At 55.6% G+C, this 22,613-nt stretch overlaps 4 protein-coding genes across 11 annotated transcripts; 1 reads left to right on the top strand and 3 right to left on the bottom strand.

The window, feature by feature from the left end:
* Positions 1–3,069: 3,069 nt before the first annotated feature.
* LOC102023430 (WD repeat-containing protein KIAA1875) lies at positions 3,070–11,738 on the bottom strand. Of its 6 annotated transcripts, XM_005395848.2 has the most exons (25): positions 11,578–11,668; positions 11,274–11,410; positions 11,052–11,117; positions 10,489–10,564; positions 10,265–10,386; positions 9,397–10,096; positions 9,162–9,304; positions 8,843–9,079; positions 8,675–8,765; positions 8,367–8,499; positions 8,149–8,270; positions 7,906–7,966; positions 7,607–7,756; positions 7,263–7,520; positions 7,058–7,183; positions 6,873–6,956; positions 5,694–5,822; positions 5,385–5,603; positions 5,151–5,297; positions 4,841–5,038; positions 4,640–4,761; positions 4,403–4,565; positions 3,622–4,100; positions 3,475–3,536; positions 3,070–3,372 (listed from the first exon to the last, which is right to left on the bottom strand). In XM_005395848.2, the coding sequence occupies exons 2-25, from the start codon at positions 11,353–11,355 to the stop codon at positions 3,173–3,175; spliced, it is 4,170 nt and encodes a 1,389-aa protein (XP_005395905.1). In that variant the 5' UTR covers positions 11,356–11,410; positions 11,578–11,668; the 3' UTR covers positions 3,070–3,172. The 6 variants fall into 6 exon arrangements, 5 of the variants coding, with proteins under 5 accessions (XP_005395905.1, XP_013375626.1, XP_013375627.1 ...); XM_013520172.1 differs by having other exon boundaries at positions 10,489–11,117; positions 11,578–11,738; XM_013520173.1 differs by having other exon boundaries at positions 4,640–4,722; positions 10,489–11,117; positions 11,578–11,738.
* A 95-nt stretch (positions 11,739–11,833) lies between these two features.
* Maf1 (MAF1 homolog, negative regulator of RNA polymerase III) lies at positions 11,834–15,128 on the bottom strand. Of its 2 annotated transcripts, XM_005395854.2 has the most exons (8): positions 14,612–15,125; positions 13,692–13,818; positions 13,461–13,589; positions 13,223–13,388; positions 12,965–13,086; positions 12,765–12,884; positions 12,467–12,601; positions 11,834–12,355 (listed from the first exon to the last, which is right to left on the bottom strand). In XM_005395854.2, the coding sequence occupies exons 2-8, from the start codon at positions 13,772–13,774 to the stop codon at positions 12,334–12,336; spliced, it is 777 nt and encodes a 258-aa protein (XP_005395911.1). In that variant the 5' UTR covers positions 13,775–13,818; positions 14,612–15,125; the 3' UTR covers positions 11,834–12,333. The 2 variants fall into 2 exon arrangements, with proteins under 2 accessions (XP_005395911.1, XP_005395912.1); XM_005395855.2 differs by lacking the exon at positions 12,467–12,601 and having other exon boundaries at positions 14,612–15,128.
* Positions 15,129–15,164: 36 nt separating this feature from the next.
* Positions 15,165–19,369, top strand: Sharpin (SHANK-associated RH domain interactor). 2 transcript variants are annotated; one of them, XM_005395857.2, is made up of 9 exons: positions 15,165–15,746; positions 15,946–16,120; positions 17,973–18,110; positions 18,188–18,329; positions 18,410–18,518; positions 18,591–18,744; positions 18,818–18,936; positions 19,034–19,162; positions 19,229–19,369. In XM_005395857.2, exons 1-8 carry the CDS (start codon positions 15,402–15,404, stop codon positions 19,148–19,150), a joined length of 1,299 nt encoding a protein of 432 aa, XP_005395914.1. In that variant the 5' UTR covers positions 15,165–15,401; the 3' UTR covers positions 19,151–19,162; positions 19,229–19,369. The 2 variants fall into 2 exon arrangements, 1 of the variants encoding a protein (XP_005395914.1); XR_001236235.1 differs by lacking the exon at positions 18,818–18,936.
* Positions 19,370–20,524: 1,155 nt separating this feature from the next.
* LOC102023109 (cytochrome c1, heme protein, mitochondrial) lies at positions 20,525–22,159 on the bottom strand (the record flags this gene model as incomplete). The annotated part of the gene is given in 6 exon segments (XM_013520268.1): positions 20,525–20,822; positions 20,917–21,017; positions 21,263–21,423; positions 21,502–21,659; positions 21,745–21,871; positions 21,963–22,159. Coding segments are annotated over 6 exon segments (849 nt in total), but the record flags the coding sequence as incomplete, so codon positions are not given.
* Positions 22,160–22,613: the final 454 nt, after the last annotated feature.

Below are 22,613 nucleotides of genomic sequence, written 5' to 3'. Positions count from 1 at the left end.
GACAGGGTCTCACTATGCAGTTCAGGCTGGCCTTGAGCTCACTTTGTAGCCCAGGCTGGTCTCAAACTCGAAACGATCCTCCTGCCTCAGCCTCCTGACTGCTGGTATTACAGGTGTGTGCCACCACACCCAGAAACATGCTTAATTTTTTAAACATGCTTAAAATTTTTTTTGGTACTGGGGACTGAACTCAGGACCTTGTGCTTGCCAGGCAGCTGCTGTGCAGCTGAACTATATCCTGGCCCTAACATGCTTCATTTTTAAGAAACTGCCAGACTGTCTTTCAGTGTGTCTGCATCATCTCCTATTCTTACCAGCCATTTGTGAGAGATCCAGCTGCTGTGTCTGCCTCATTGTTTGGGGATACCTCTACTCACTTCATCCAGATATCATCTGCATTTCCCTTAAGACTGGTGACATGGAATGTCTCATTTGCCAGCTGTTTACCTTTGATAAAATGTCTGTTTCTTTTTTTTTACTGGGGACTGAACCCAAGGCCTTGAAGCCTTGAACTATGTTCCCAGGCAGTCCTCACTTTTTGAAAAAGATCTCCAGAAGTTACTAAATTGCCCAGGAAGCTAGGCTTAAATTTGTAATCCTCCTGCTTCATCTCCTAAGTGCTGGGATATAGGCCTGTGCCACCACTCCCAGCCCCATTCTTTGTGAGTTGAGTGACTTTTTTATTGACTTGTAGGAGTCCTATTTTCTAGAGATGGACTGTTTCCAATTACATGAATTTCAGATATCTCTGCCCTCCGCTACCTGCCCTTTTCCTCTCTTTATTTTATTTTATTTTTTTTGGTACCGGAGAATCGAACTCAGGTCCTTATGCTTGCCAGGCAGGCGCTTGTGCTGCTGAGCTATAACCCTGGCCCTTCCTCTCTTGATATGGTATAGAGGAACAATTAAAAATAATTTTGTGGGGCTGGGCCCACTGGCACAATGCCTGCCTGGCAAGCGCAAGGTCCTGAGTTTGATTCCCAGCACCAAAAATAAAAATAATTTTGTGTTAATAATTAGTAAATATAGTTTTATGATTAGTAGGTTTTTAAAATTTCTTTTAAATTTCCCTACCTTCTCATGCTTGTATTTAAAAAGTGTTTCTTGTTTTTATCATTTAAAAACACCGGTAGAAAGCCAGGTGTGGTGGTGCATGCCTGTGAGGCTAAGGCAGGAGAATCATTGAGAGTTCAAAACCAGCCTGGGCTACAAAGTGAGCTCGGGTTGGGGATTTAGTTCAGTGGCACAGCGCCTGCCCGGCAAACACAAGGTTGTGAGTTCGATTCCTGGTACTGGGGGAAAAAAATAAAGATATATTCATCAATGTCCCCAACTGTGGGCTGGGGATTTAGCTCAGCAGCACAGCACCTGCCTGGCAAGTGCGAGGTGGTGAGTTCGATTCCAGGTACCGGAAAAAGAAAACAAAAACAAAACAAAACAAAGTGAGCTCAAGGCCAGTCTGAACTTCATAGCGACACCATCTCAAAAAAGACCAAAAAAATTAAAAACACCGGTAGAAGCCCTAGCTGAACACTGGTACCATAGCATCAGTCCACCACAGCCTGGGCTCTTCTTTTGGTGCTTGTGTGATTCTTTTTATAAAACAAGGATGAGGTTCCCTAGGACCAGGCACCTCTGACCCTGCTCGGCCTTGAGAAGAGTGGCCACCTCTGTGGTCCCTAAGAAGAGCTCCTGCGTGCAGGTCAGGGTATGAGAAACTGTGTCCCTGTCTTTTCTATCAAAAGATATAAACAGCTAGGCATTGTGTAATCCCAGCACTGGGGAGGCTAAGGCAGGAGGATTGCTATGAGTTCAAGGCCAGCCTGGGCTACATAATGAGTTCAGAGCCAGCCTGAACTGTATAACAAGACCTTGTCTCAAAAACAAACAAACAAAAGATATAAACAGGAGTGCCTTCATTTTAGACTCGAGCAACACCCCTCACACTGAAATTATGGGAAATGCTTACATTGTTTTGTTTTGTCTTTTTGAGACAGGGTCTCACTATGTAGTTTAGGCTGGGCTTAGCTTACTTTGTAGCCCCAGCTAGTCTCAAACTTGCAAGGATCCTCCTGTCTCAGCCTCCCAAGTGCTGGGATTACAGACATGGAGCACCATGCCTATCCTGGAACACCTAAATTTTGGGAACGTAGCTACAGACCAAAGATAGCTTATCAATAGCCAAAGACTTTGTTTCCCATACCTTCTCCCCTCCTGCTCCTCCTTCCTCTCAGAAAACCTTCGGACCCTCCCCTGACCCAGTTTAAACTAGCCAACCAGGATAGATCGCAAGCCTTTCTCATACATTAGGGTTTAAACTCCCCCACTTCCCTGCCAGGAGGTGAGCACCCCACCTCAGGTCTGAGTGCACTCACACCCTCGTGCAGAAGTAAACTTTAAACTTTGCCTTGTGAGTCCTCTTGCTTGCTGTCTGAGTGCATTCTTTTTGGCACCAACAGTTTCAGTTTAGGTGCTTATTTCTAACAAGGGGAAAAAATGGAAGACCTGTTCTAACCATGGAGAAGGAACATCTAAAATCAGAAGTTCAAAACTTACAGGAGAGATCACTGCTCAGACAACTCAGTGGAAGGATGTAAAAAGCTAGGAAACTGCACAAAAGCAGAGCAAATCACTAACTTGTGCATGGACATTTGGTGGTCCCGTCAGCGCCTTGCCAGGTCAGAAGGAAGTGAGCCCTTTGACACCGTGCACCCCAAGACAATGTCTACCTTACCAGAACTGTTAGGTAGCAAGATCCAAAGCAGGCCACCTCCTTGTTTCTCAGATAACAGCATGGCTGGCAAAAGGCCCCACCCCACATGCACACCTATGGCCTCCTGTAGGTGCAGAGAGCCATCTGTATGGTCAGTGTCCCATCTTAATACCCAGGAACGGCCCTGCACTGTGGGTCTCCTCCTCTCCAGGAAGACAGGCCACTATACCAGGGGAGGTGTTCCATCTTCATGGACTAACATAGTCTAGGTTCCTGCTTTCTGCAGGAGGACGCAGATCCTACCCCACCCAGCTTCCCTGCCCTCCCCAAAGCCCAAGAGAGAAGGAGGTCACATCTGAAGTGCTACCCCAGCCTCTGGACTTTATTCTGGGCCACAGGGTAGGCTTGGGGCAGGGTACGAGTCCCCAAGTTGGTGGGAGGGGCACCAGGCCAAAGCCACTAGTTGTAGCTGTTGGGGTCTGTGTCTTCTAGAAGAAAGTAGCGCTGAAGGGCTGGCTGCAGGAGCCGCGGGGGCTGAGCACGAGTGGGCTTGGGCCAGCCTGGGGGGAAGGGCTGTAGTTCCACCCGAGGCAGTGGCAGCTTCAGGGAACGGATGGTGCCATCCAGTGCACGGACACAGTGTCTGGACAGTGCGCGGCCTGGGAGCAAACAGGTAGTGAGGCAGGGGTGGGCCGACAGGGCCTGGCGGGGCTGGCGGGGCTGGTAGTCAGGGTCCACGTGGGATCCTGGGGCCTACTCACCCTTCAGTCTCATCCCAGAGCTCTGGGCCATTGTTTCCTGCAGCCGGAGGATGGGGTGGTGCCTAGGGGAGGCTGGGTTCAGTCAATCCACACCCAATGCCTGCCCCTCAACCTATCACACACACTACCCCTGCACCACACACACACCTACGATCCCGTGGTGGCAGTACCACAGTGTTGGGCTCTAGCAGGGGTGACGTTGTGTGCTGTAGCAAGCTCTCCTGCTGGATACGCTGCTTCTCGCAGAAGTAGTTCAGTGCATCAATGGTGCACAGGTCCAGCATCTTGGAGTGCGACCAGTCAGTCTTTTCGAGAGGCAGCAACTCATCACGCTGCACAGGTGGCACTAGGGGATCCACACGGGCCTGGGGCACCAAGGAGAAGCTCTGTAGCGTCTCATAGAGAAAGTGTTTGGTCCGCTTGGTGTGTATCTGCACAGGCATGGGCTTGGCCTGGAGGTCTGGGCTAGTTGCCTCCTGCTGCAGTTCCGGAATGCTTGTGGATGTCCCCCAGGCCATGGAAGCCTGTGAAAGGGTCTCCTTGGTAGGAGACACAGGCACTGAGGTCTCAGAGACCTTGGGCAGCACCACAGACATCTTGGCTGTAGTCGGCTGTGGGGTTTCCATCTGTAGGGGAAGTGATCAGTTAAGCTCCTTAGCCCCTGAAACTCCTTTCTGCCCCTCTCCCAGGAAGACTGCCTGATTAGGAGGCCTCATCAGTGCAATCTCTGGCTCCAACATCATGCTCTTGCCTAAGCCTCCAATGGGAGCAGGGTTTCCCAGAGATTCTCAGGTCAGAGAATCACAGAGACAAAACTTAAGCAGGCATTCCTGCAGTGCAGTCCCAGCTGGCCCTCTCTGGGGACTTCTAGATGTCTGGAGGTGAGAAGCTCCCTATGGGTGGTCCACCCAGCCCTTGTGCACCAGACCTTCAGCTGCTGGATCATGTCCTCCAGTTTCTGGCAGCAGTGTGCACGCAGCATGGCCTTGGAGTCAAAGTGTGAGCCCCGGACCCAGGTTGTCATCTCCTTGAACAGGAAGCCCTGTGGATCCTGGAGGCCTAGGCCACCCAGGAGCTTCTTGAGCTCTGGGCTAAGACAGATGTGTGCAGCTTAACCCAAGGCCTTCCCAGCTGGCCAGGAGGACTAGCCAAGAACGTGACTCACTGGTAGTCAGCTGGAGAGTAGAGGAAGTAGGACATGAGCTCCACCACCACATCACGAGAATCCAGTGAGCAGGCCAGGAGCAGCTGCAGGGCCAACATCACAAACTGCTTCTGTGTAGGATCCTGAGCACAGGGGTGGGGGTGGCACTATGGTCAATGCAGGAAGTTTGAGCAGTAAGGAAGGGGCTGTTGAGGAGCTTACTTCAAGGCTAGGAGGCTGATCCAGGTTAAGCAACTGCAAGAGACTGCCATGCAGCCGTTTCTGGAGCTCTTGGCTCACATTGGGCACCAGCCTCAGCAGTGCTTGCAGGATATGCACACGGTCTGCCCAGGTGGCTTCTGCTAGCAGGTCCACGAACACTGAGGCCAGACCCTCCATAGTGCCCATCTCCGGGTAGGCCTGTGGGATGGTGTGCTGAGACTCTGCCCCGCCCTGCACCCAGGTAGGCTCTTGCCTTCTCCCCATCCCCCAGCCCAGTCTGTATTTCCAAGCTTCCAAGTCTCCCCCAAACCTCCAGGCTGAAGATGGGGAACAGCTTTTTGAACCAGTTCTGGATAACAAAAAAATACAGGAATCTAGGCAGATGCCCAGAGTAGTACTTCGGGTCAAGGTAGGTCCTAGTCCCTGGGGCCTCATAGGTGGTCAAGTATGTAGAGTTCTAGAAGAAGCAACAGCAGCTGCAGGCCCAGCTCTCTGGGTTGTAGGTACCAAGCCCACCCCTCCTGTAGCAGTCTGGGGTACCTACCGAAGCCTCTGGCCCCCCAGAATTTAGCTGAGAGTGCCGTGTATCTGGGCTTAGGGAAGTCCAGTCGGCCTCTAGCGACTCGCTGTCCTCCTCCTCCTCCTCTTCCTCTTCCTCTTCTTCCTCACTGGAATCCCTGTGAAGCCACTGGATGAATCTCTTCCGCCACTTGCCTATAGACCACCTGTGTTGTGACAGCCACATGTCCATGGTTGGACCAGGCTGCAGAGATGGGAGTGAAAAGGGGAGCATATAGCAGGCTGTAGGGACAGTGAGCCCTGCCTGAACCCCATCCCCATCCCTGACACTTGCCTTTAATCTGTTCTTGGAGGCAAGCTGGGCCAGGGATTCAAGGTAGCTGCCCTCCATGGGCGGCCACATCTGCTGCAGCACCACGGAGTTGGGCACAAAGCCTGGGAAGCTGATGGGCAGTGGGCAGTGCTGGAGGTAGAGCACATCAGGGTGGGCTGAGAACCTTAAATTGCCCAACTGGGATACCACTCAGGGGCACCCCAATGACCATTCTGAGTCTCTCAGCCAGGGGTACAGACTAAAATGAAGCCTTTCCAAGGACCAGACTGGGGGCTGGGGATTTAGCTCAGCGGCACAGCACCTGCCTGGCAAGTGCAAGGTTGTGAGTTCGATTCCCGGTACCGGAGAAAAACCAAACCAAAAAAACCCCAAAAAACAAAAAAAAACCCAAAAACCAAGGACCAGACTAAAATGAAGCCCCTGCTCTCAGCACACAGACAAGCAGGGAAGCCTGTGAAACCAGGTGGAAGGGCACTCCATAAATTGGGAAGTAACGGAGACCCAGAGGACAGCTGGACTCCCCACACGTTCTCCAGGGACAGGGAATATGGAAGAACCTGGGGTTAGAAAACCCAGGAGAAGGGGCTAGGGATTTAGCTCAGCAGCACAGTGCCTGCCTGGCAAGCGTGAGGTCGTGAGTTCGATTCCTGGTACCAGAAAAAAAACAACAAAAAAAAAAAAAAAGAAAGAAAGAAAAAAAGAAAGAAAACCCAGGAGAAAAGGAAATTGGCAGGAAAAAAGGAGCTTGAAGAGAGGGTACTACAGGGCTTGGGAAAGTGGGGATACCCAGACTGTGAGGTCAGGGACCCACATTGGCAGGGCTAGGTGTGCACTTGGTGAAGCTTGGGTCTCCCTAGGAACCTAGTGTGGAGTATGAAAATACTATGGATCTTGAAGGCTCAGCTTCCCCTGAACTTTCTCCCCTGAAGTGCCTGGATTCCAGTCACTCCCACTGGGGAGAAGTGGTACATGTAGGGCCAGTAGTGTGGAACCCCTGGCTCAGCTACTGGCCTGGCAAGCAGCAAGGAGCCTGTGCCCAGATATAGCTGCACCAGGCTAGGCAGGCAGCTGTGGAGCCCGTGGCCTTTGAGTCAAATTTGGAGAGGGTTTGCAGCAAACCTGGGATGCAGAAGAGTGAACCCCAAAGGTGATACCTTGGGGGGAAGCTTAGAATCTCACCTTGTAGGGATATGTGGTGGCAGGAAAGAAGCCCTTGAGGTTTGAGAGAGGCTCCTTGGGCTGTCTCTGCCGCAGTAGTGGGATCTGGGAAGGGGAGGGGAAGGAACTCAGGGCAGAACACAGCCTTTAGAGTCCCTGAAGCACTGCCTGAGGCAGACGGCACCCCACCTGCCTGAGTCCCTCACCCTGTGCTGCAGGAGGGAGGGCAGCGGTTCCAGGGCCATGGTCATCTCTTCTTGTACTTGCTCTGATTGCAGCAGTAGATCCAGACTGAGGCCCAGGTCATAGCTCAGGGAAGAGCGGGCTAGAAGCTAGGACATCCAAGGAGTCATGGGGGTGAAAGCAGAGGCCATGATATCAGGCAGGCAGGTGGGAAGGAAGAGGCCTCACCTGGGATGCCTTGCTGTGCACCCTCCGGTGGAGGGGTGGAATAGGCAAGGTGACTCTGGGAGGGCGGGCAAAGCGCCTGTCTGGGGTCCTTAGGGCCTGGAGGGACAGGGCTGTGGGTGCTGTCTGTGATTCAGTGCTGACTGAAGCCTGGCTGAAGCAGGAGGCAGTGCTGGTTAAAGCATTCTCGTCCTGGGAGTCTGTCTTTGTGGTGAAGGCCAAGGTGTTCCACTGCTGTGAATCCCTTCCAGACTGAATACCCTGGCATAGGTAGCATCAGATGGCCATGTCAGGTCTGGGATGAGGGGAGGGGCCATGGCTAGGGCTGGGGCTGGCCCCGTACTTACCAGCAGGGCAGGGCCATAGATCAGATACAGATAATTTTCAAAAGCTTCCTGATGCTGTTTCCAGGAAGGTGGAGGCTGAGCCACTGGGACTACTAGCCCTAGCTTCAACTGCTGAAGGTCTCGATCTCTGGTCTGTAGGGCCTCCAAGTCCTGAGGTGGGGATCAGAAGTCAGTTATACAGCCATGAGACTTGTTATATGCTGGCCAGGCCAGCCCAGGGACTGAGGGTTTGTGGCCTGGGCCTGGGCAAGGGGTAGGGCTGGGAAATGGGGTGATGAGGGGGTCAGGTCCTTCTGTACCTCCTTCACCACTGGCTGCTGAGGTGTTGCCATGTGGTGGTGGATGAAGGGAAAATCCACACTGCAGACAGGGACAGGGACAGTGAGATGCTAGGTGGCATTACCAGTGGAACAGGGCAGAAACTGGGACAAGGACCAGTCAGGAAAGGAGATGCCAAGTCTGGGATGGGTCTGTGGCAGCCTCTGAGGAACTCAGGAATTGTGAATTTTTATGCTAGGGGCTGTGTGAGGCTACCAGCAGACCTGAGGCTGGCCATGCCCTGCAAGTTGGTGAGCCTCTGCAGTTGCATGGGGGTCAGTGACTCCTGGTTGATCAGTGGTAGAGGAGGATCATCCACCACAGCAAGGGCCTTCTGATGCAGCTTCTAAGAGAGGAGAAAGCAAGAGGAGCTTATATCCTTGGATTCAGGAACTGTCTGCATGCAACGCCCTACCTTGCCCACTTTGCTCTCATGGCACACCTGGACCAGGTAGAATGTGGGAAGGTAGAGCCTGTGGGACACTAGGCAGAGGCTAGAGCCCAGTGCCAGCACCAAGTCTGCACTGTTGCTGCAGAAAGCCAGGGCCTGAGGGGCACCATCCAGCTGCAGGAGCCTGTAGGGGGTACCCAGAGGCCAGAGTTCAGTCCCTGCTCATAGAGGGGGAAATGAGGAGTGATGAGGGCAAGGCTCTGTCCCCCCCCCCACTGGGCTCTCATGGGAGGAAGAGGTGGGGAAAGCCCAACCAGCTGCCTCCAACCCCCAGCCTGCTCCCTGGGGTTCCAGCCCACCGCAGTAGGCGGTTCTCTGCAGTCCAGATGCGGATAGTGCAGTCCAGGCTGGCACAGGCATAGAGTTTAAGTGTTGGACAGCAACATAGCCCTGTAGGTTGGGTTGGCGTCAGAAACTAGACTGCTGACACGGGGGCCCAGGCTTCACCTCTGTTTCGATGTTCTCACCAGTGATGTGGTCCATCGGGTCATCCTGGGGCCGGTGGTCACAGCGCTGGCCCTCACGCAGGCCAAACTGTACCAGGCCGTAGGTGGCGCTGGCTGGATCCTCAAAGCCTACAGTGATTCGATTGCCCAGTGCACAGAGCCTCACAACTGGGTGACAGCAGGAAAAGGTGTGCAGCAGGCTCAGGCTCTCTTCAGCATAGGGGAAGATGCGCCATACCTTCACGGTCCTGTCTCCACCTGTGGATGGAAGAAGCCAGGACTGGACCTTCCTGGAGGGGAGAGGTTCCTGGACTGGCTTTGGGTGTGAGAAGGTACTGACCGGATGACACGATGTTGTTATAGGTGGACCCAATGGCGGTGACCGAGCCTGGACTGTGTGCTTTTATATGGAAGACGGTCTTCGAAGAGAGCCAGTCCAGCACGGACAGCGTGCCATCTGTGTGACCCATCACAGGCAGGTACCTGCCGGTGGCAATGGAGCTTGTTGGCACCGGCCCTGTTGCCAAGCGAATGGGGCTGGGATCACAACAGCCCAGAGGGGCCCAGGCACCCACCGGTTCTTGTTCTTCCAGGACCAGGCCATAGCGCAGCGGCGTGGGTCGCCCCCGTGTTGGCACACGACCTCCCAGCAAGAGAAGGCAGTGCCGGGGTCAGTGAGGTGGCTGTAGAGGTGCAGGCAGCAGGGCTTCGATGCAGGGGGCAAAGACGGGCATACGCGATGCAACACACTCATGGGGCAGCACGCTGCATTCACTCGCACCAGATGGCCGGTTTGCGTCAGGAGCCACAGCGCCTCCCGTGGCAGGCAGTAGGCCACCGCAGCCGCGCAGTCCTCCGGGTCAAGCCACAGGGTATTCACCATGCGTCCCGATGCGGCGGACACCAGGTGGACTGAACCATCTGCGCATGCACAAACGAGGCGTGTGGGCAGCAAGGGGTTTACAGGTGTGGGCAGCGGGGGCGCTACCTCTAGGTGTAGCACCCGCGCAGACAGCTGAGCCAGCGTCGAGTAGAGTTCACGCACTTGCCACAGCTCTACACTCCTGGCACACAGAGATAGCACCGGCCAGCCAGTGCCTGCAGGCGCTAACAAGCGGTTCACACGCCAGGACAGCGCGTCCTGCCTTTCGTAGCACAGGGCTGCTTCACCCACTTGCAACTCAGCTTGCAGGTCCCATGTGCGCAGCGTCCCATCCTGCGAGGCCGACACCACCAATGTGGTTTTTGGGAGCACAGTCATAGCTGTCACAGGGCCTGTGGAAAGGTACAGTCACTCTGGCACTCCTAAACTGAGGGAGGAGGAGCGGTTAGCCCCATTGCAGCTGACTAGGGCAGTCTAGCCTGGTCAGGCCGAGATCCCAGGCAACTGAACACTTTCAGAGTGGAGAGAATGTACTGCAAGAGCTGCTAGAGTGCCCGCACCTGTGTGGCCCACAAACACCATCCGGATCTGCCAGTCCATCTCCCACACCTTCACTGTGCTGTCTCGGGAAGCTGTCACCACTGCCTCCACCTCCTTGCAGTATACCAGGTCTGAGATGGTACTGGAGATGGGGAAAGAGGGGCCCGGCAGACTCAGCAGGACTATCTATGTGTGCGTGGCTCTCCCTAAGGGACCCACCTCATGTCCCCATGTCCCCCCTCACGTCTTGTGCAGATCCCGGCACACATGGATAAGAGCCCAGCTGTGCAGATCCAAAGTGAGCACCGCTGAGCCGTAGGCTGCAAAGCAATGTAGGCTGCGTTGGGCAGGTGCTGGCCCCAGAGCCAGCCTCTTGAGTGTGCCTTCTATGCCTGGCAGTGGCTGAACAATTGACCCACACTGTACCAGGCGGCGGCCACCTGAACGGAACTTCCAGAGTGCCAGGCCACCACTCATCTCAGCTACAAGCAACAGACCCAGTTTGGGCACTGGCAGGCAGCAAATGGGCTCATGTCCTGGTGCAATGCCCATCCCTATCTGGCTCGGCCACAGCAGGCCGAGGTTTGGGCCCAATATGGCTAGCCCAGCAGGACCCCAGCCTACAAAGCGGCCCACAGCTCCCAGAGGTACTGGCACAGCCACCAGTCCCGTAAGTGCTACAGGGGCCCTTAGCTTCTGTTGTGCCCAGCCGTCCTTTCTATGCAGGTGCAGGTGTCCTGCGCCGTCCAGCACCACAAAACGCCCGCCCTCTGGGTCTTGTGCCACCGAGTACAGCCCAGCTGCCACCTCCAGGCGGCGCAGTGGCTCCAGCCCATGTGTCAGACGAGCTGCACGCATTTCGGAGGTCTTCACCTGCGGGCCACCATGGACAGATCTTTGTTAAGGGCTGGGAGGAGGGGTTCTGCCCAGGGAAACGCAAAGGAACCGCCAGAGTCGTGCAGGTTACACCCAGGAAATGGGCTGGTCTGGAAAAGAGACCAGAAGGCAAATGCCGGGGGCAAGACACACCTTTTCCACAAGGTCGTGGAGGCCTGCGCGCAGGAGCAGCCACAGCTGGCGGGCGCGAGTGTGTAAAGTCATGTCCTGCCATCGCTGGCTGCTGGTAAAGAGCTGCTGGACCTGTGGCGGCTCCCGGAAGTAAAACTCTACAGACAGCCAGAAAAAGTCCTGTCACTTGTGGCCCTGAAGGTCACCAACAGTGCTACGCCAGTCAGGAATTGCCTGGAGAAGTTCCATTTCCGGGACAGAACAGAGCCCTTATGAGACCTGCTCTCTAAAGGGACATGGGGCTGGGGTGGGGTGGGGTGATCACCATTGTTTTCCAATAGCACCCCCGGGTCTGGGGTGTCATAGTTGTCGGCATCGTAGAAGTTCGAGTCTGGAATCAGGTTATCTCCCTCTGCTGAAAGGTTGCTGCTTGCGCCCAACGCTCCTGCCTCCATATTCACAGTTGTGTCCAACAGCTCCCAGGACCTAGCGGTTGCTTGAACGCGGAACGCGGCGGGCCCCGCCCCGACTCGGGGCCCGCCCCCACGCAGGCCCCGCCCCCACCTTATCCAGATCCATACTAAGTCACAGAAACTTTTATTGAAAACAAATGAGCTGCAGCAAAGTGACACTCAGTGCACGCGGTCCTCCTGGCAAAGTGGGGGGACAGATGGGCACCAGGGGCTGGCCCAAGACCAGAGCCGCTGACCACTAGGGCCTGCTGTGGAGCCTCAGGACACTGGCCCTTGGGGCTGGAGTGTGCAGACCCGGTAAGAAATACAAAAATAAACTCTGTGGTCCATCCCTGCTTATGGCAGTCCATCTGGGCAGGGCAGTCACTCTTCCCACAAGGCCCTGTGCTGTCTAGTCCAGCCACAGCATGGGCAGTAGGATCCTGCAAGGGTGAGTGGACACATCCACAGGCTGGTGCCAAAAGGCTAGGCAGGTGTGACCTTGCGCAGCACCAGGATTGTGGCAGCGCCAGGGTATGGCCATCAGCTGGGGAGGCCCTAGGCCCCTCAGGCGGGCAGGTCCAGGCATTGGTTGAAGCTGAATGAAGCTGGGGCCTCTGTTCCTCTCATCACATACAGATCACTGGGACCCTGGGCAGAGAGATTGACACAGCAGGATTTGAAGTGCCACTACCCAGCAGACCAGGCATGCAGTCCTGATCTATCCCACCCATTCCAAGGATTGGGGCCACCACTACGTACCTGTCCTCCTCCACAGTGCTGGTCTCCTCAGCCCCACCCTCACTGCCTCCGCCTCCACTTTCTTCCTCCACCTCTTCCTCCCCCAGTTCCATGTCCAGTTCATTGCCTGCCTCTGAGGGTGTGTAGGTGGAACCACTGGGTAGGGAAGTGGGAAAACCAGTCTTAGGACCACCTATCCCAGGCCTGCTGTTGGTCCAACAGAGGATGTTCAGATAAAACATGGTTGGGGTGGTTGGGCACAGCTGAGGAAATGGTACGGGCCCAGGGAGCTCAGGGAAGGGAGGTGAGTGGTACAAACCTGATGGAGCGGCAGCTGAAGAAGACAATTCGCTTTAGTCGTTTGTTGTAGAAGAAATAATTGAAGGACCAGAGACTGCCATCCTCCCCAAAAGGGTCTGAGTCCAAGTCTGGGTTATAACTGGGGAGTGGGGCAAGAAGTAATGTGAGCTCCCAGTGCCATATACACCCGGGGAACATACCTGCAGGGACTTGGCATACCTGTAAATGTCACATTCAGCCAGGCAGATCTCTTCATCCACTGCATTCCAAAGCTGTGGCTTCAGGTCCTTGAAGTCCTCTCGCACAGCAGAGAACAGGCTGCAGTTGACGGCATTCACCACCTAGGACAGGTCATGTCAGGGCTGACAGGGGTTCAGGACAGCAGATGTGGACTAGACAGAGCCCAGGAACCACAGGAAGTTGGGGATTGCAGCAGGGATGGCTGTGGGGCTCTGGGTCCCTCCACCCAATCCTCACCCAGCTGAGGCTGGGCTCCCGGCTGAACTCATGGCTTCGGGCCGTGCTGAAGTCATAGTCTGGCCTGAAGGACTCATTGAGTGTGGCAATCAGATAGAAGAGAGTCTTTCGGCTGCACTTGTCGCTGAGGGGGCCTTCATCCTCACCACCCTGGCTCTTGCTCAATCTGTACAGAGACAAACATCAGCCTAGCCCATCATCCCACAGCCTGGAAAAGGCAGGCCCCACCTCAGCTCACCTGCTGGGGCTGAGGCCGGAGGTCTGGGGTGGGGACAGTGCCTCCAGTACATGGGGCTGGCCCTCCTGGCAGAACTGCTTGAACATGTGCTTGTCGTCTCCCGCCATCTTACATGAGTAGCTCTCAATCCTATGGGATGCAGACCATGGAGCATGCTGGCCCTGCCAGGTTCAACTAAGGAGCCAGGGCAGTGATCTTTGAGACAGTGGCCCCCAGAGCCTCTGGCCTCACCTGCCAATGATGTGGGCATCTCCAGTCTCCACAGTTAACTGTGAGTTGATGGCCTCAAAGCTGGAGTTCTCCAACAGCTTCATGACCTTGGGGAGGGGACTCCTTGTTCCAGAGGGGCTAGTGCTGCCTGTGGATGTAGGAAGCCAGGCAATGTGTATCTGGCCCCATGGAGTTCTGCTTTTAGCCCTTCTACCCGCTAAGCAGAACACTATGCACAGATGGCTCTGGCCTATGTCCAGGCTTCACACAGCTCCTCTCCCTCCTCCAGCCAAACCTCAACACTCAGCACTAGTTCGAAAATGATGCGATCCTGTTACCTGAAGGTGGCAAGCCCAGGCTTCCAGCTCAGCCATATCCTCTGCATCTCGAAAGGCACGGGGACAACTCAAGACTCTGCTCACCTTGGGGCTGCTGGACCAGTCCCTCACTCAACTCTCTCCCCCCATCCTCATCCAGAAAGAGGGGCACCCACCCACCATGTGAGTCACTTTACCCGCTCCAAGGGCTATGACTCCTGCAATCACCCTTACAGGCCAGGGTAAGAACCAGAACAGCTGAAGCTCCGGCCCTGCAATCACCTGGATGGGCGCCCTTCTGTTCTATGGGCCGCTTTTCTAGCAAGGAGGGAGGAAACCCCACAGGTTCCTACTCTGCAAGCACATCTAATCCCTTCGTACGTCAAGGAGTGGAGAGAGCCCCCCACCGTCCCGCTAGCGTGCTGCAGCATCGGCCGGCCCGGATGGGGAACCAGCCGAGCTGCAGCGGAACCACAAGTCCCAGCAGGCAGTGCGGCGAGCGAGGGGTTCCTGCCAAGCTGCCACGGAACTACGAGTCCCAAGAGGTAGTGCTTCGGCGCGAGGCCTGCTGGGCGCTGTGGTTCCGGCGGCCACGGACGTCGCGGGCTCAGGGCGGACACCCACCTGCCTGGGCTTGGCAAGATCGGGCCGGCCAGGCTGCTCGGCGTCGGTGTCGGACAAAGGCGTGGCGGGCTTCGCGCGGTGCGGGCTCCTCAGAGCCTCAGGGTGGCGCCGCGGCCTCCGCTCGGGCTGCGTCGTATCCGGGGGAAGAAGCTCCGCGGCGACGTCCCGTTACTCCAGGCCCTGCCGGCCCATCCGGGCTGCCACCGCGACATAGCCTCGCCCCCCTGCACAGCGCTCACTCTTGCGACCGACCTGTCGTCGACCGACACAGAGCACCACAGCGAGCAAGCAAACCAGCGACCTCCGCTTCCCTCGTCCGGACAACAACAAGCGTCCGGCAGACCCGGCCCCACGCCTCTGAATGGCCCGCTTCAGCCTCGGGCTCGAAAGCGCGACCAGCCATTGGGAGGCTCCCCGTCGCTCATTCTACCTTCCCCTCCTACTGGACCTGAGCCCTGTCTGTCACTCTCTCGACCAAGCGAACCCGCCTCCCGCCCCGGCGCTCATTGGCCGGAGCTCCGCTCCGCCCTGAAACGGCGGCTACCGGGTCAGTAGCCCGGACACCGAGGCGGGTTGGAGGGAGTAACCGGCTGTGTATCTGGCTCTGTCCCAGAACTGGGACTGCAGCCTCTACCCGTCTGAGCCTCTGAGGCGAATAGCCCGTGGCCGCTTTCCGTTTGTGGCTGGTGCTAAGGACTCTGACCCTGCCTCCGATACCCAACTCAAACATGACTCTCGGGCCTTGTACATCCTCAGACACAGAAGGGCCACGTTTGGCCGGTGCGCGGCCATGGGTCCCCTCCTGAGTTCAGACAATCTGGCTACGCCCGGAACCCCGGAACGTAGTCTCATGGTCAGAGTTTCTGGTCGGCGGAGGCGCCCAGCGGTCCGACCAACGGAAGCGGGCTCGGAGGGTCGGGGACTGAGCGGACTAGAGATGGCGCCGCCGGCAGGTGGGGCGGCCGCAGCCGGGGACCCTGGCTCGGCCACGGTCCTCCTGGCTGTGCACGCTGCAGTGAGGCCCCTGGGGGCTGGGCCGGATGCAGAGGCGCCGCTGCGGAGGCTGCAGCTGAGCGCAGACCCCGAGCGGCCCGGGCGTTTCCGGCTGCAACTTCAGGGCGCGGGACCTGGGGCGGTGAGTGAGAGTTGGGCAGCTAGCCCAAGGTTAGGCCCTTCTGCCAAAACACTGCGTGCTCTTCACCAGTTACTTTTCTTTGCTTGTCTTACTCTGTTAAATAGGGATAATGCTAATACATGCTTGTAAGTGGCCTGTATATGTGCACCATGCAGTTCAGAGTAGGAGACCACTAAGCCTGGACTTTCTCCCTCCTCAGGTCAATTTGGAGTGGCCCTTGGAGTCAGTCTCCTATACCATCTGCGGCCCCAGCCAACATGAGCTGCAGCCTCCGCCAGGAGGGCCTGGAACCCTCAGCTTACACTTCCTCAACCCTGAGGAAGCTCAGCGGTGGGCAGCCCTGGTGCAAGGCGCCTCCGCGGAGGGACAAAATGGTCAGTCGTTGGAATTAAGGCTCATTTAGAGTAGCCCTGGCCGCTCAGACAGGGGTGGGGCAGTGATGGGGGAAGCTGGACGACTCTGAAGGCTCCCAGGAGGAAGAATGTAGAAATGTGGAGAAAGGTAGAGATTGAGGAGCGGCAGGCTGAAGTACCAGATAAGCGGGGCAAGGCATGGCAAACCAGGGCCACAGAACCCCAGTGCGAATGAAGAGAAATTAAGTTCAAGAGCAACCGGGAGGGTATTCAGAGGAAGAGTGACAGGCTTAGATCTCTGCTACTTAATATATGGGGTGGTCCTGATAGGGCTGCAGAGGAGGAGGTGTAGAGCTGGGACTCTCCAGACATCAAGATAGAATGTAGAAAAGGTCAACCAAAGTCACCAGGAGAGAGAATCCTAGAAAAAAAGGGCTGGCATTCAGATAGTGGAGGTTTCCAGAGATTTTAAGGTGATGGAATTAGCCGAGTTTCATGGCTGTTTAAATGCAAGGGTTAGTAGTTAAGATTGAGAAAGATGGAGGAGCCGGGTAGTGCAAGGCTTCTAGACAGAATCTGGTTGGGAGGGTGTGGAAGTTTTCACACACTTGGTGTAGAGCTGGGACTCTCCAGACATCAAGATAGAATGTAGAAAAGGTCAACCAAAGTCACCAGGAGAGAGAATCCTAGAGAAAAGGGCTGGCATTCAGATAGTGACCTGGGGAGAGGAAGGATAGCCCACAAATGGGACAGAGGAAGGAAGACAACCAGATAGTGTAATGTAAGAGAGCCCTAGGCAACTCTGCATTGAAAAAAGGAGAGGCACATTCATTCACCAAAAGTATGTACTCAGCTCCTGGTCTGGCTGAATACTGGACAGACACTTCTTTAGCCCAAACAAATTCTCAAATCCCTGTCCTCTTGGAGCTTACATTTCTAGCGGGGAGACAGACATAAAATCAGTAAATAAGCTTCCATTAGATAGTGGAGGGAATGAAAGTGCTGGAGGGAGGACTGGCTACTACTTAATTCTGTTGTTGTTGTTTGTTTTTTTGGTGTCAGGAATTGAACTCAGGACCTTGCACTTCCCAGGCAGGCGCTTGTGCGGCTGAACTATATCCCCAGTAGGGCTGCTACTTAAAATATGGTGGCAGGAAAGGCAGCCTTGAGAGACTGACACTTGAGGGAAATTTGAAGGGCGTGGTATAAGCCATGTGACCCCTGGAATAGCAAGTATAAAATCCTTGAAGGGAGTGTGTGCAAATGACCCTTAAGGCACAGGCACAGCACCAGGTGCTTGAGGGCTCTTCTGATCTTAGTGGGAAGACAGTTCAGAATATCAAGGAACAAGACAATCACAAGTGTTAGCACTGGGTGTGGACACCTCATTGCAGCGGTCTGGCCTCAAGCAGGTGGTAACAAGGCATACATCAGTGTGCCTGACTCTAAGGATCCCCAAGGCAGGGACCCCAAATGGGTTCTGTGTAGATGGTGAAGCCAGGAGATGAGAGGCCACTGAGGTCACCAAGAATAGGTCACTGACTACAGGACTACTGTTGGGCACGAAGGGTCTGACCCATCTTTGATTTTGCTGTATGGAGGAGGGACACAGGTGAGAACAGGCAGTAAAAGGGTTCAGTACTCCAGGTCCCAAATGTGAGCCAAATGTAGTTCCAGCACCAACAGAAGTTGGCCAGGGCTCTCTAAAGGGTTTACAAGAGCCAGAGCTGGGAGGAGAAAGTGTGTCTTTGAAGTATGGCCTGAGACAGGACCGACATAGGCTGAGAGAAAGAGGGAGAAGACAAAGTCCCAGAAACCTGAGGGCAAAGAAACCTGGGCAAAGGCTACCAGCCACTCCACATCTCTTTCCTAGGCAGTGGCAGCCTACCCCCAGCCCTGGGCCCAGAAATATGCCCTGTTTCCCCGCCCTGTCCCCCTGTGGTCCCAACACTCAAAGCACCCCAATCTCAGGCAAATCTGACCTGGAGCGCTGGAGACTTGTTGGAGAAAGGTAAGGACAGGCAGCCAGAGGGGGCTGGGGGAAGTAGCTGGTGTCTGACTGTGACAGCTGTCCTCTTATCTCTGTAGAAGAGCTAGCTAGGCACCTGGCCCAGGCCATTGCAGGTGGAGATGAGAAGTGGGCAGCTCAAGTGGCAGCAATCCTAGCCAAGCATCATGTGGCCCTCAGTGTCCAGCTCCCGGCAGCCTGCTTCCCACCTGGTCCTATCAGGTGAGGCTGGGTCTATTTCACTCTGCCCTTCTGATGCTCCCAGGTTCCTCGCCCAACCCCTAGCTTATTTTCTGGCCTAGGTTGGAGGTCACAGTTGAAGATGCCACGTCTGGTGCGTCCTCTGCATCCTCTGCCCACATCTCGCTGAAGGTCCAACCCCACTGTACCATTGCAGCTCTCCAGGAACAAGTGAGCATGGGATCAGGGAACCCTGTGGGGGTGTGTGTGAGAACCTGCCCAGCCTTGATGCTCTGTCCACAGGTGTTCTCAGAGTTTGGCTTCCCACCTGCTGTGCAGCGCTGGATCATTGGGCGATGCCTGTGTGTCCCTGAACGCAGTCTTGCTTCCTATGGGGTCCAGCAGGATGGGGACCCTGCCTTTCTCTACCTGCTTTCAGCCCCCCGAGAAGCCCCAGGTGAGTCCTTGATGGTGATGAGGGATGGTGGGTGTAGCTGGAGACAGCCCTGAGCCCCCCTCCTCTCCCACAGGACGCAGCCCTCAATGTCCCCAGAAGATGGATGGGGAACTAGGACACTTATTTCCCCAGACATTGGGGCTGTCCCAAGCCCCCCAGCCAGCCAGTTCCAGTCTTCCCAGCCCCCTTCAGGTGGGCAAGGGACCAGTATGGGCAGGGGTGGGCCAAGCCTGGGCAGCTGTGGTCACTGAAAGGAGCAGAAGAGCATCACATCTCTCCACCTCTCCAGCCTGGCTGGCCCTGTCCTTCCTGCACCTTCATCAATGCCCCAAGCCGCCCAGGCTGTGAGATGTGTAGCACCCAGAGACCCTGCGCTTGGAATCCCCTTCCTACAGTCTCCTCCTAGGAACTATCAAAGGTACAAGAGGCTAGGGGGTGGAGGTGATGTGCAGAACAAATAGGAATGACCTGTCTCTTCCCCCAGGTTACAGACAACATGGGCCTTGCCTCACAGATCCTGGATCACCTCTTGAACTTGGTGACTTCCACTGGCTGCTCATTGGGGATAGAGCTACCAGGGTTGGGGGTAAGGGCCATGGGCCAGTCATTAAAAACATAAGCCAGTTCAGTGTCCCTTTCTCTGTGTCAGTGAGAACTGTCTCACCCGAACTAGAAAACTGGAAGGTGTCAGGGCAAATCAGCAGGTGGGGCTTCCCTAGCCAGGCCCAGGTAGTTACTGAAGAGTGGACTTGGACTCAAAGTCCCAGTAGTGATGGGGCACTAGGATATCTCTGCAGACCCCATGACATGTAGTTACTTATTCCCCTGGCTGCTGCCCACTCGTCTGGGGCTGCTGAGGGTTGCGTGCCCCAGCCTCTACCATCAACCTTGCCTCCAGCTGCTATCTACCAGACACTGCCCAGACTTTAGCCTGCTCCAGTGAGGATACACCAACAGAGAATGAGTATTTTTCTTCCCCTTATAAGGACAAGGGAAATTCAAGAGCTAGAAGCCCCAAGTCAAGGTGCAGAACTACTGCTGAGGTCATACCTACTTGACCTTCCTGTCAGTGTCCTCTGAGGTACCCACATAGCTTGTGAGCTGAACCACTTAAAAGTTGTCTGAGCCAGGATGGTGGCACATGTAGGAGGCTGAGGCAGGAGGATTGTTACAAGTTTGAGACCAGCCTGAGCTACAACCAGAGCTCAAGGCCAGCCTGAACTGCATACCAAGACCCTGTCTAAAAAAAAAAAAAAAAAAAAAATAGTCAGGTCTTGACTCAACAATTTGCCCTGTGGATTGGGCCCACATTCCATGAAAGTCACTAACACCACCACATATATCCCAAGAGAATACCCCAGTACCCTTTCTCTGTCTACTCTGATTTCCTAACATGGCTAGAAGCTCCCTATTCTCCTAAATACCACTTGACTCAGTTCAGCACAGTAGCTCCAGGCCTTCCTGTAGGTGAGATGGTAGTGCCCTCTGGATTATGGGCTGAGTGGTTCAACAGCCTGACATTATATGGCTCATTCTAGCAATTTCTTGCACCCCTGGGCCATGGCCAACCCAGTCAAGCCCTTTCGTTTCTGTGCCAAGACATACACCCTGCTGAATGCTGCCTCCTCCGTAGCCAGTCCTCTGCTTTCTGCTCCACACCCATCAGTGTCTGTTCTCCCAGATAGGAGGCAGGGCTGGCCAGAGTGCCTGGGACTTCCTGTAAAGGTGTGGGTCTTAATACTAAAATCCCTTGTGAGCCTATCACATAGCAGCTCAAATGTGTATGTTGAACAATTTAATTTATTCCCAAGTTGAGGGCTGAAAGAAGGTCTGGAGCAAGAGGCAGATCTCCTGCCCTCTCCCCTTGACCCACATAAAGACAGGCTCGGCAGAGGGGGCCACCCGAGGCCTGGGATGGCTCCTGGGCTTGAGGGCCTGTTCAGGCAAGATGGCAAACAGAATGTTGGACAGGATCATTTAGGAGGCCGATATGCCAGCTTTCGACTCTTCAGGACAGACCACTTATGCCGTTTCATTGCGTAGATCAGCGGCAGCAGCAAGCCCATCATCATCAACATCTAGGGACAAAGCAGGCTCAAGAGAAGAGTCACAGGAAAGATCCCTCCCCACCCCTCTTTGATGCCTACTGTAGCCCTTTGCCCAACCAATCACCTTGAGCCCCATCCGTTTGCGATGATCATGTTCTGGCTCAGATGCCCAGCGCAGGAAGGTGCACACATCCTTAGCTACCTGGGACATGGTAGCTGGGGTGCCTAACCCAAAGACAAACGATGAGCACTATCCTCAGGGGTTAGTACCCAACCTGGTGCAACCTACTCCATGGAGCCAGACTAGTTCCTACCCAAAGCTTGAAAGGAACAGCATCTCACAGGACTGTGAAAGCTACCCCAAACCCTCCTCAGACAGAACCCTCAAGCCAACAAAAGGGCAGGATCTCCCAGGGGCAAGGGACACAGAAAGCATCTGGGGGTAGAAAAGGATTTAGTGAAGGACTTACCATCATCAAACTCCAAGACATCAGTGTAAATGGGAGGGGCCATACCAATGGCCTGGCCAGGGAAGTAGGGGTTGAAATAGAGGCCTTCTCGCAAGGACACCCCAGTGGGTGGCTCGCAGTAGCCCGTGAGCAAGGAGAAGACATAGTCTTCACCACCGTGCCTGGAATCAGATCCATGGCTCCTCAGCCCTTGGCAAGTCAGACCCTCCTCCTTTCCTCACCCTCTCTAGTCCATGTACCTAGCTCGCACGATGTAGCTGAGATCAGGGGGTAAGGCTCCATTGTTGGCAGCTCTGGCGGCCTCAGGATTTGGGTATGGTTTAGGGAAGTAATCAGACAGCTTTCCTGGTCGCATGAACATCTCCCCATCTTCATTGGGGCCATCCTGGACCTCCACCTGCCACCAAGAACCCCATCACAACCCTGCCATGCCACCAGAGTGGGAGCCCCAAGCCTTGGGTGTGAATCTCCCAGCCCCACACCTCCTCAGCTAACGCCTTAGCTTCTTCCTCGGTGTAGCACACGCCCACGAGGTGGCGGTAAGCCACGTAGTCCATGCTGTGGCAGGAAGAGCACACCTGCTTATATACCTGGAAGCCCCTCCGGATGCTGAAGAAAGAGAGAAAGGTTAGGGGCACTTAACATTCCACACTACCCAGTCCATCGGGATGCTCCCCCAGCCAGCCAGTTAGCTGCAAACCTGGTGTGGTCCAAGGAGGAGAGGAGGCCACGGTGAGACCATGGATAGCTGGGGGGGTGCAGCTCCAGATCACTGGCACTCACAGCAGAATGGAGAGCCACAGCCAGCCCTGCACCCCCTGCCGCCAGCATGCCCAGCGCTGACAGCATCACCTTCCGGCCGCGGGAAAGACCAGACTTCGAAGACAAGGACACTGCCTGCAAAAGCCCCACTCAGCGCCTGCTAGGACACCACCCGCCGGCCTGGGGATCCGACTCGGTGTCTGCTCCCTACCACGCACCGGCCGGATCACCGCCGCAGGACGCGGGGGTGGGGGTCAACAGGCCCGCTGGCCCCAGGGCTGCAATTCAGCTCCGATCTTGAGCCGGCGTCAGGCCTAATGACAGAGCGTGCTGCGCCGACCAAGGTCACCGTCAGCCGGCCGAGGTTAGGCTGGGGTCACCTCCGGACGCAAACCCAGTGTAGACCCCGGCGCCGGGCACCGTCCCCGGCAGACCCTCGGGGAGCTCTCAACCACGGTCTGCCCCGCGCCCTGCACCGGGTCCCAGTGCTGGGCTATCAGAGAGCCGCGGAGCCCCCACTCGGGGGCGGGGGCGCCGCATGGGGACCGCCCTCCCGCTACCCGCGAGTGCCCGGAGCCTCCCTGCCGTG

This window comes from Chinchilla lanigera, unplaced genomic scaffold (assembly GCF_000276665.1).
Source record: "Chinchilla lanigera isolate Chin_1 unplaced genomic scaffold, ChiLan1.0 scaffold00053, whole genome shotgun sequence".
NCBI classification, from domain to species: domain Eukaryota; kingdom Metazoa; phylum Chordata; class Mammalia; order Rodentia; family Chinchillidae; genus Chinchilla; species Chinchilla lanigera.
The sequence above is the reverse complement of the archived record's forward strand: the minus strand, read 5'-3'. Positions and strand labels throughout refer to the sequence as shown.